This window comes from Helianthus annuus, chromosome 4 (assembly GCF_002127325.2).
Source record: "Helianthus annuus cultivar XRQ/B chromosome 4, HanXRQr2.0-SUNRISE, whole genome shotgun sequence".
NCBI lineage: Eukaryota > Viridiplantae > Streptophyta > Magnoliopsida > Asterales > Asteraceae > Helianthus > Helianthus annuus.
This window is the reverse complement of record NC_035436.2, coordinates 82917447-82930533: the sequence shown is the minus strand read 5'-3', so window position 1 is coordinate 82930533 and position 13087 is coordinate 82917447. Positions and strand designations below refer to the sequence as shown.

The 13087-nt window shown below is 36.5% G+C and overlaps 1 protein-coding gene across 1 annotated transcript; it reads left to right on the top strand.

The window, feature by feature from the left end:
* Positions 1–6492: 6492 nt before the first annotated feature.
* On the top strand, positions 6493–11253 carry LOC110936434. The gene is made up of 3 exons (XM_022178827.2): positions 6493–7084; positions 9028–9195; positions 9525–11253. Exons 1-3 carry the CDS (start codon positions 6533–6535, stop codon positions 11199–11201), a joined length of 2397 nt encoding a protein of 798 aa, XP_022034519.1. The 5' UTR covers positions 6493–6532; the 3' UTR covers positions 11202–11253.
* Positions 11254–13087: the final 1834 nt, after the last annotated feature.

Here is a 13087-nt window from a genome sequence, read left to right as displayed (position 1 = left end):
ACCAAGTTCACTATAACCAATGGCTCTGATACCAAACTGTCACACCCCCAAAATACCACCTAGGGAGTGTCCCTGTTAGGCGTGTGACAAACCAATAACGAGCCACTAATCATATTGAACCAATCACAAATGTTGAGTAAGTTCATCAATTATTACTGAAAAGTACCGTTAATAAGTTTAAATGAAAACCAAGATGTTCAGCGGAAGCATATAAAAGAAAACATAGTTAACTGTTTCAAATTAAATGTATGTAATCAATAAACCCATCATTCGTATCCAATCGGCACGACCCATGACCACTCCAGCTACTTCAGACAGCAAGTTCCAAATCCATATAACCTAACAACCTGCGAGCATGCAACAAGTGTATCTGACAACGCTGGTGAGTTCATGGTTTTACGAAAACGTTGTTTACCAAGTAAGTAGTTAATCCATTGAAGTTAATTCCAGAAGTAATGATGAAAACAATGTTGATAATAACCCGAATACAAGACGGCTTCTGATTATTTTGCCCTTTCTCCAATGCTCCTATCAAAGCATTGGTCATGACTAGGTCATTAGTTCAACACCCGTTCTCCCAGATACGGGGTGAGGTTGCCAAACCTAAGTAGCGCTACTAACTAATACCATGTTACCTTCCTGGTAACCAAACAACACGGAGGGACTTGAAAGGTGATAGGAAGAGTATATTATCCAACATTCCCGTTTTAACCCAAAAGACTTGTCCCTCCCAGGAATACCCACTGACTGTCCCAACCACCGGGACGCATGCTCAAGAAAGATGAACTCACCTTCGATTGCTCGGTAAGACTATTTACTTGTTTTATCGTTGGACACCCCAAACCCTAACATAGTTCCAATGATAGTCAGTTTCGCTTACATAGCACCCACTTATTCATTGTATATATTCCACATGTGGCAGACAAGTATGGGACATTTTATCACACAGGTTATAACAAGTATTCATACCAACATATATTCACCTTGCAAGTTAGGGTCGTACCCGCATGGTTCATTTTATCACTTGTAACTAACTGTTAATCATAAGAGAATAAGGTCCAAACAATTAAACATGCAATCCAAATGTCAATCACTCATCTTACCCGGCCCTTATGATCAGTTACAGCCCCAACAAATAACAATCATCACAACAATGTTTTGCTCGAGTAAATCAGCGAAGCATGTTCACAACAGCCAGATTGTTCCTCATGTGACCCAACATTACAATCTTTAATTAACACCCAACCCAAACCCATCAGGCCCACTCTCACGAGCCCATGACAATTATGTGTTCCAGTTATTTAACTATTCAATTGGTCTGATTCGGCGTGTGTGGCCCAGCTCACATGTTCGGCCTAAAGTGAACTAGTTTAATGTTATTGGGTGGCCCATATGTGCTTTGTGTATGCGACCTTAATTGTTGTGCAGTCCACTATAAAATAATTAAATGACTTCAACCCACTTGTACAGTTTGCATTCAAGCAATACAACCCCCTAATCGCACAGTTTCAGTAAATCAACATTCATGCATAACAACCCATCCTTTTAATGATATACACTAACTAATCATTACTAACCATTGACTAAACCACTCTTGAAAACACTAGCCGATATATATGTTCAAACCAAGATAAATGCATACAATTCATTCTAACTATCACGATGCACATAGTAATAATAATGATTTCATACATAACCCTAAACACAGTTAAACATACAATACATGATAAAGGTTCTCATGTTATACACATTGCTAGATCACACAATTAATAATAACCATAAAATCCACTAACGCACATAACATCAAGTACGAACATAGTCTATCATAATCATCGATACAATTATACATGCATGATAAAAGGACTTGATTCAAAATATAAAGAAGTTACACTAACCGAACGAGTCAATATACTTGATGAACACGACATACAGCTTCACGAGAGGGGGGGGGGGGAGATCTGCTACTGCCGATTACCGAATATGAGTAGGGGATGTGTTAGGGTTTTGTAACTACTTGAAATACACACCACCTACATTACGTAAATAAGGGGGAAAAGGGATTTGGGCCGGGGGCTGTTATTTGGGCTGGAGAATAACTAACATAAGGGAACAATTTAGTGAGTTGGGCCGAGGTGTTTATGGATATCAAACATAAGGAACAGCTTAGTGGCGGCCCAATGGTACATGTTACAAGTGCGGCCCACATGTGTAAATTAGTTCGCGGCCCAACCATTTGGTTCTCTAAATTAGTTTGGACGATACACAAAAGCGTTCAATAATTTCAGGTATGGTTCATCAGTTGAACACACGAAATCACCAGCAGATAAACATAGAGACACATGCTAAAAGTTGTGGGGTTTCAAGCAATGCTAGCCTTAATTATCGGGGTTGTCACATCATCCCCAACTTGAAAGAAATTTCGTCCCGAAATTTGACAAGTAAGAACTGAGGAGTGAAGTGAGGAAATTAGGATTATTGCGGATTTTGCTCGGGTGTCACATAAATGACTAAATTGCCCTTAATGATATAACAAATCAAACTAAATAATCATTAAATATATATATATATATATATGTGTGTGTGTGGGGCCACTTATTAAAAAAATAATAAACCAACCCCCCCCACCCACCCACCCAACCTTTCTTCTTCTCCCACAAATTAGCAGACCAAGAGCAGCACCCTCCCAACTCTTCTTATTTGCAACAACCAGTGGCAACATATCACGAATAAGAAAACTAACTTAAGTACTATACAATATATCACGAGACGACTGATAAACTAATGGTAACAAGTATCCTATTCTAAACCGTCACTCCCGCCGCATCGCGCGGGTAAATGGCTAGTATATATATATATATATATATATATATATATATATATATATATATATATATATAAGATATGCTCTGTTATATTCTATTACTAGGTTATAACCCGGGAGCCTCCCGGGTAGGAAAAAATAATTTTAAATAATGGAGGTGTGTCGTTATATCATATAAAAAATTATGTTTACAAATGTTTTACTAATTTATCTTATTTTATAATTTAATTGACCCAATTTAAGAACAATGGCTATTTCTTCATCCAATTTATATACACAACAGATTTCTAGCCGGTGGCTAAAAAACACATAGACCCAACAGTTGTAAAGATTCATCACCCAACTGAATACATCAAAATAACATTAGGAAAAATTAAAAGCTCTCTGGTTCTCTGACTCAAATTTGCTTATAGCTTGGATAGATTTTTGACCCAGTTGAAAGAGGTTACTTTAATCTTATCCAACATCCGGTCTAAATGCACTCTTTTACCTGAGAAAACTAATTCGTTTCAGCCCTTCCAAACGGTCCATTTTGTTTGGTATTCTGTGATGCTCATTGTATCCATACGAAGTTACCATTCCTCCTAAAATGTGCAATAGTAAAAGTACTATTCCAGGGTTATTTAGGTACCAAAGAGTTAAACATGAGTATTTTGGTGACCTAAAGTAAAAGTACTATTTAGATTAAAATTAACATTGAAGTTATTCAAATGATAGTGATTAATGAACATTATTGAGATAGACTGTTGCACCTTCTAAGATCTAAGAGCCATGCATTTTTCAAAGCGATTCGTTTTAATCCAAACAAAAATAAAACTTTTTTAATCGACCCGTTATGACCCGAACGAAAAATAAAACTTTTTTAATCAACCTATTCTGACATAAAACCAATCTTACCTGAACCTACTTTGAACCGGCATGCTGGCTTACCCGGCTGTTTTGCTGGTTTGATCCGTAAACACAATCTTATGTGCTTATCTGTAATATTAGAATAAAAACAATCATATAGCTACTCGTGTCATGATACCAATATTGCACTGACAATTGTTGTAGCGTACGATATAAAAAATCAATTAGTTTACTTATAAGCCTGGTAGTCCAGAAATCAACAAACAAAGTTGTACGATCTCATTCTAAAGTACTCATTCACTTTTTTTCAAGTAAGGTGTACATCGGGTGTAATTGTGTCGATGATATATAGGTATCAACATTCTAAAAATGAAAAAATCAACATCTATCATCTATATATACTTCGAATATAAAATTTGGATGTTCAAATATCCAACATATAACAAACGTTAATCAAAACTTACATTACATTCCCATCAAAACAACTAATCAAAATACAAATCACTCTTTCTTTAACCTAATATCACAGAAGACTTCGATTCTTAGCCGACTTGTGTACCTAGTTCCCCATTATCATTTCACTATGTACCTAGTTCCCCATTACTGATCAACATACTCTCTTCCCCACCAACAATTTCTTTTCTTCTGTTATGCTTCACCACCACTGGAAATTTAAAAAAAAAACAAAACAAAACTGATAGAACTAACCTTGAAGAAGCCCATTGGTCCACCGTCTTGCGCTATATCATCATCTCTAACACCATCAATCGAAACATAAATAAATAGAAAAACATTAAGAGATTAACATATATGATCGAGAACAACAATCAAGATTTAAGAACATCAATTTTAAAGTTTTACAACCCGATTAAAGAAGTTGAGTAGAAATTGAGACCTGAAATGTTTAAGATCCGTGTACACACCACAAGACGAACAACCCTGAATTGTATGCACCCTAAGACGAACAAAAACCATAAGAAAGCAGGGGATCGAAGAAAAACCCTGAATTATATATTTACCCTTGTAATCAAATCTAGAAATTAGAATAAGCTTCATTGTTATTATATATAGTACTCTGTACTCGCTCTTTAATCTTATTTGAGGGCCATGTAAGGCTGATTTTGATAAGCAACAAAAATGCAGAAATCAATATAAGAAAAAAGAGGGCAACCCAAATCGGTGTCTAACACATCGAGTAGAAACAGTAGGTATGGTCTCAAATAGGGTAGAAAGTCAAGCATATTATACCCTTTACATCGTTCTGACCTGGTGTGGCATCCGACTTGTCGTAGGGAACATGTAAGCTTTAATCAGAATTTCGCCGGAACCCTAGCCGTCTTCGGAGTTCGGGCGGTTTTCTTTGCAGCTCTGTTCCGGACCTTTAACTCTCCTCTCGTCTCTTCTCTGATACTTTTTTCTCTGTGTTTTGGAATTTGTTTTCCACATCTGGTTTGGGAATGAATTTGAATTTTAAATGAGATTAGTGGTTTGAGGAAAGCTGGAAAGGCATAGCCTGTCTGACATTTGTCTGCAACCACTTCCCCAGATTTGACTTTAGGTTTTCTAAAAAAAAACTCAGAAAATGGCACATAGGATCAAATGAAAGAGGGGGATTCATATGTTCACACGTTGGATCAAATGAAAGAGGGGGCTTAGATTTGTGACACCTCAACTTTTGAAAGTTTGCTTTATTATATAGAAAGATTAAGGTTCTAGAGAGTTGTACGGGTTCAATTTTACTTGAAATTTAGTAGAAATAGAGGATCGGTGGTAGTGGAGGAAATTAGGAGTAATATGCTTGATTCAGCAAAGGTGATCATGATTTAACACCTTAGGCAAACTGTACAGCAAGGACTTTGGCGGTGGTGACGAAGGGGAAGAGGAGGTGATGAAGATTAGGGTTTGCATTTGGGGAAGATGCTGATATGTGTTATTTTAGTTAATAACTTGTTATAATAAAACTTATAATGACAATTTTGCCCTTCATTAATGGAGGAAAAGGACAAAAACACAGGATTTTATTTGGATGAAAATGACAACAAAACTGAAATCATAGGATCTCTTCAAAAGATTTGACTTTTGTAATAAAGTAACCAAACCTCAGGGACCAAAATAGCAGTGTACTCATTTATATATTTCATCATCATCATCATCATCATCATCATCATCATCATCATCATCATCATCATCATCATCATCATCATCATCATCATCATCATACTCAGTAAATCCCACCAATAGCAAAGCTAATGTAGGGTCTGAGGAGGGTAAGATGTAGACAGCCTTACCTCTTCCATGTAGGAATAGAGAGGTTGCTTCCAGTTAGACCCCCGGCTCGATAGTATTGCATCAAGCCTTGGACATAAGGTACATAACACTCAGCAATTTGAGACAACTGCCGATTAGTGCACGTACCTCCTTGTCTTTCGGCTATCAATGCCACCACATGATGCATGATTAACCATCCCCCTCTTTTAACGTTATTTTCACGAAATTAGTAAAATAACGTTAAAATTAGTGCACTATCACTTTTGTCCCCCGAACGCGCACACATATATACATTATATGATTAACCATCCCACTCTTTTAACGTTATTTTCACGAAATTAATAAAATAACGTTAAAATTAGTGCACTTTCACTTTTGTCTCCGAGCGCCCACACGTATACTCATTTATATATTTATGGTTGTAAAATAATGCTTACTATATTCAAACTAAAATTTTTTTAATCCCACTATTTTCTAATTAATAGGGTCCACCATTAATGGTCATGTATAAATTCGTGGCTATAACCCTTCGCAATCACATTTCTCATATCTTTCTTCTACTAATCCTCATTAACTAGTTATCCACTAATCACAATGCTAACCAGCATGCTTAAACTTAACCCCCAAACCCGTGCCTTATGGCTCTCCGGCCTAGCCGCCGCTTACCGCACCGCCGCCGCCTGCGCCATCGTGGCTGTCGCCACCCTTTTCGGCCCCGCCGCCCTACGAATCCAAGTCGCCTTCCCTGCGTTCTCCTACGTCACCGTCATCCTTGTCATCACGGGCGCCTCCCTAGGCGACACTTTTCGTGGCTGTTGGGACGCGTTTTGCGCGACAGTGTTAACCGTCATTCCGGCTATCCTGGGGCTTTGGGCGATAGGGCCCGCGGAGCTGACGACGGCGCTTACGGCGGTAGTGGTGGGTATGGCGGCGTTTGTGGTGATGTTGCCAGATCATAAGACACATTTGGTGTCTAAAAGAATAGCGTTGGGGCAGATTGTAATTATCTACGTGGTGGCGTATGATAAGGGTGGTGAAACTGATCCGGTTATGCATCCGGTACACGTGGCGGCTAGCACCGCCGTTGGGGTGGTGGCATGTGTCATCGCGTTGTTGCTTCCATATCCTGGTCTGGCTACATGTCAGGTAACGGCCGAATAATGCATAACCAACTAAAACCAAGACTCTAGTGTATTGACTATTGCAATTTAAAAACAAAAGAAAAAAACAAGCATTTATACGCCCATAATTTTTTTTTATTATCATCGTTTCACATGATGATCATGCGGAACACCGCAAGAACATATATATGTGCATATGTTTATATGTTATATGAGGTGTGTTTATTTCGTAACACAAAACTATTATTAGAACAAAAATAACAAACTATATACAATTTATTATTTCTTTTATAAATAATACATGTTCTTTTATCTATGTGTATATTTATGTGATAATAAAACTATCAAACTGTATATTTTTTAAATATTTAACTGTAACCTACAAATGTGAAGGTTAGACATGCATGTGCAAGTTATATACCAATTGAAATTTGTTTAAATACAGTAGCAAAACTTGAGATTTACAACGGAGTGATCGAAAACGTATGTACCAAAAAATTTCTATCGAACACGGGAGTCGAAAACGTATATAACAAAAATATTCTATACGAAAGCTACATAAATAACAATACTGAGAGAAGTTTGAGGGGGGGGGGGGGGGGTTCGGGCGCCCCCCGGCCCTTCTAACCTTCACCCAGTTGAAAAATATTTCTTTTTAATTTAGGAAGAAAAGCATTAAAAATTGCATTTATGTCGTTTTCTTCTATTTTACAGTTTTTGAGAATTTGAAAAATTTAATGATTTCTTTTGTTTTGCATGTTATCAAAATATGTACTGTTACGTATGGATTATGTATTATGTAGATATAAAGGGATTAATTTTATATAGATAACAATGCTATATAAATTGATATAAGTTAAAGGGATTAATTTTATATAAATAACACTACTAAGTGAAAAGTTTGGGGGGTCGGGTGCCCCCGGCCTCTTCTAACCTTCGCCCCAATTTAAAAATATTTCTTTTTAATTTAGGAAGAAAAGCATTAAAAATTGCATTTATATCGTTTTATTTTACAGTTTTTGAAAATTTGAAAAAATTAATGATTTCTTTTGTTTTGCATGTTATCAAAATATTTACTGTTACGTATGGATTATATATTATGTAGGTATATAGATAACAATACTATGTAAATTGATATAAGTTAAAGGGATTAATTTTATATATCGTTGCAACCGTACAAATGTAAGTCCATCTTGTACTTTGCTTATATCAGAGGCTCAGATTTTCGACTTCCACTTCCAACAAATGCAAACAAAATATAGTGGTGTCATGAGTATGGTTTGAGCCATTGTAAAACTATTTATATTTACAAAAATACCGCAAGGTATTGTTATCCATGATTTATGATATTGTTTTAACCAATCATTATAAGTATATTGATTATATTGATTTTTGTATATAAGAACCCCTGTAGTGGCGCGTTATCTTTGGTTTTTTTTCTCCCATAACGTCCCGAACACCACGACGGACGGCTTTATGGGCGTTTTTTTGGTGGGTGGCGCTATGCATATAGCGGCGCTATATGTGTTTGTTTTCAAACTTTGACCAATCAGAAATATTTGAGGGTTTTTGTAATTAATTAAAAAAATTGAAAATTAATAATTAGGTAACGATGGATTAGAGTTTTATGGCTACAGCCTTAAGTGAGATAACGCCTCATAAAGCCCTTGTGTGACGTGCCACGACACTTGTCGCATAACGTCCACAGAGGGGTTTTATGACCACGGATGGCGTAATTTGCTTCCACATCGGTTATAGATTATATGCATCAATTCAAATATTTAATTTTCTAGTTGGTACTTGTGAGTTATTTATTAAAGTGCCAAACAACATTAAGTCAGTATAAGGTGAAAAGAAATGCAAGCTTTATGCAGGATCTGTATAGAATAACAGTCATGCATGCATATTATATACACCATATACATGCATTATATAATAGCAACTAATTAATTGTTGTAATTTATATAGGTGAAAAAGAAGTGCAAGCTTTATGCAGATAATGCGTCAGAGATGGTAAAACTGTGTGTGAAGGCGTTTTGTGCGAATGACGACACAAGTGCACAAGCATTTGTTTCACAGGCCAAGTCACTATCCATTAAAGGAAGCAAACTCCTAAATGCCATCAAGTCTAAAAAAGTAAGATCCAAATTTCATTTTTTATATATAATACTTTTTTTTAAAAATAAAATATTATATCTAAACACTATGAATCTTGTTAAAAGAAAAATATGTATATAGATATAAAATTAATGTTCATATAAACAAACAACTTTTTCCCATGTATCCGTCGGTAATATGTTGCTACCGACGGCCCTTTTTGTTTACTGTTGGACAAGTTAGAGTGGTTTCCATCAGTAATCACCAACTGATTCAATATGTCGTGTATGTCAGTGAACTAATTTATTTAGTAGTAAAATTCATTAAAAATAAAGTGTTCTTATGAAAATATTTAATCTCGTGTGCAGGAAAGCATGAAATGGGAGACAATTCCAATAAATTTCTTGAAACCCTACTGCATGAAAACAGCAGAAAAGTTGCAAGATACAGAGATGCCAATACAAGGCATGCTAATTGCTTTGCAAAATATTCATCCATTTCCACCACAAATCCTTGATCAAGATCTAAAAGATCACTTGGATAACCTTGAAGAAAACATAAGCCAAACCTTTGATCAGTTAAAGTCTTGCATGCCCTTTGATTTAGCAACTTTTCCTGAATCAAACCATGAAAATCTAATGCTTTCCCCCCATACTTTCCCCCAATCCCACAAAGATTTGCCCTCTTTTTTCTTCTTGTTTTGTTCCAATTTACTTCAAAGAAAGATGAACAACAATTCACTAAAAAACCCTCCCTCACCAGCCGATCAACGGAGTAAAAAGAGTCAAAAAGAGGGCCTTTTCGAATGGATTAGCGCATTTGTGATGCATAGAAGGTTCACACTAGCATTGAAATGTTCATTATCAGTAGGTTTTGCTGTTCTATTTGGGCTGATATATAGTAAACAAAATGGGATATGGTCTGGACTGCCTGTAGCAATAAGTTTTGCAGCTTCAAGAGAAGCCGTATTTAGGGTATCCAATCTCAAAGCTCAAGGAACTGTGTTGGGAACTGTATATGGAGTATTGGGCTGCTTTGTTCTTGAAAAATATGTTAAAGTTAGGTTCTTGATTCTTCTTCCATGGTTCATATTCTGCAGCCTACTCAGGAGAAGCCGTATGTATGGTCCGGCTGGTGGGGTGTCAGCCGTAATTGGGGCTGTGCTAATTCTTGGTAGGGAGCATTTTGGGTCACCAACGGAATTCGCTATCATCAGAATTGTTGAAGCGTTTATAGGATTATCGTGTTCAATCGTTGTTGAACTCATGTTTCGGCCCACGAGAGCTTCAACTTTAGCCAAGATCCAACTTTCCAAGAGCCTTCAAGTTTTGAATGAGTGTATATGCACGGTGAGTCATGGTGGTCAAAAGGAGTGTCTTGGAGGTGATCTAAAGAAGCTTAAAGCTAATGTGAATGAGTTAAGAAAGTTCATTGAGGAGGCTGAAATGGAACCCAACTTTTGGTTTTTGCCCTTTAATGGTGGTTGTTACAATAAGTTGTTGAAGACTTTGTCAAACATGGTGAGCCTTTTAGTCTTTTTAAACCATGCAAATGCTTCTTTACAAGAAGAAAACTTGAGTTTAGATAAAGTGGAAGGTGAGGTTGAGCTTTTTAAAGAAATGATTCAACCTTCACTAAAGTGTTTTGAAAGTATTGTTTTGGTGAAATCACTAAACAAACTTGAGAAGGAACTTCAAAGGAATAATGCTTGTGACACATCTAGTGATCTTGAGTTGGGGAAGTTACCAATTCCCCAAAATAAATTACATAGACATGGACCAAATGGTGAGGATGAGATAGACAATATCATTGATTCCTATCTAAAAACATCATATGAACTTGTTTTTGGTGAAGTGTGTGGGGAGGTGAAGGGGCATGAGGTGGTATTGAGTTCAAGTGCTTTTGCCTTTTGCATGAGAGGGTTGGTAACGGAGGCTAGGGAGATTGAGAAGGGTCTCATGGAACTTTTGCAATGGGAGAATCCTTCAAGTCATGTAAATTTGTATGAAATTTCCTCTAAGATAGACGCTTTATACAATATTTGACTTGTATTGCTTGGAAAATTTATGAAAATAACGAAATATTTTTCGATATATACATATGGTGTTCATTTCAAATTCTGATATATTTCTCTTCTTGGTGTGCACATGCGTAAGTTTATGAATTCGATGTCTAACTTATTACTAACAAAAAATATAAAATATCACATTATGTGATTATTTTCATGCATAGTCTTAATGATATGTTTAGCATTTTCCAAACAGAAAGAATGCTTTTAGGTCAATAGTTTTAATGAAGCTATGCGTGTCCTAAACATCTTCGGTTTTTTAACTTTTTTTTTTCGAAACGTATACTTATTAACGAAAACGCCGACCCCAAAACAGGCCGACCAAACAAACGGAAAAAAAACTACATATTTACAAAGAGACCCAATCCTTCCACTCTACCCCTTTGTATTTAGATCTATACGAAAACCAAAAATGACCCAACGCTTTGATTTCACTCAAAATTCTATCAATCTTGACAGCAAAATTCGAAAACTTCAAGTTGTTTCTCGCACGCTACAAACTCCAACAAGTCAGCATAATGATACCTTGCACCGCAACCTTTTTTCTATCCGAAACTCTTAGGTTAGAATGTAAACACAGCAGGTCCTTGGTCGAGAAGGCGAAAATATTCGGGATCTTACACCACGAGGAAATCCCATTCCAAATGATGGCAGCCACCCTACACCCTATGAAGACGTGGTCCACTGTTTCATCTTCCGATTTGCACATCGGACACGAGATATCATTAATGGCGATGTTCCTTTTTCTCAATCCTTCACCCGTCGGGAGTTTATTCATCTCCATCCTCCAACTATGAATGTTAACTTTAGTCGGAACCCACCGACACCAATCCATGACGAACCAAGAACCCGCATCGATGTCGCTAAAAAAGAGCCGTTTAGTCACTTTGACAGAAAAGGTCCCGTCCTTTCGAGCCTGCCAAGACCATGCATCCTTGCCATCCGATAGCCGAACTCCTGAAATCAGCAAAGACAATAGCTGAACGTTGTCCAGTTGCTCCGCCGAGAGCTGCAGCGCCACCATTCCCAATTAAAAATCAAATCGTCTCCTTGCATCGAAACCATACTATATAAAATGATGGGTATTTATCGGTTCTCTATTATTCAATTACATTTCCAACATTATGAATTTCCAACATTGTTATACATAAAGTAGTTGTACTAGAGACTTAGAGAGTTTTCAAAATAATTTTAATATTATACTAATATATTGTTATACATAAAGTAGTTGTACTAGAGACTTAGAGAGTTTTCAAAATAATTTTGATATTATACTAATATATTGTTATGCATAAAGGAGTTATACTAGAAGCTTAGGAGAGTTTTCAAAAAAAGTTTGATATTATATTTTTAACTAAAAAGTATCTGTTTTTTTTTACTTTTAATCCAACAGTATTTATCTTTTCCAAATTTAACCTCACAAGTTTTTTACTTTCAACTTTAGCCTTCTACTTTTCATGTTTGTAAATTTTTTGTTTATGTTTCGCTCGAAATTTTACGAGTTCACACGGCGCAACGTGCGTATATGGTTCAACGTTTTTACGTTTTCTTCTAAATTTGGTGACTTAACACGACGCAACGTGCGTGTGTGGTTCAACGTTTTTACGTCGTCTATTTTTTCCTGTTTGACAAGTGCGTTGCAATGCGCGGGTTCTAAATTGACTTAGTTATTACTTTCCATACTGTACGTTTCGGTCTAATTTTTTACGAGTTCACACGCCGCAACTTCAGTGTTGGTGGTCGTTGTCGGTGGTGTGGCATTGGCGCGGGTTCTCAACTTTTGCCTGATTTTGTGATTAATTTGGTTGTACAAAATCTCGCAATAAACCAACTTTTGGTCCCTGTATAGTAAGGTGTAATAAG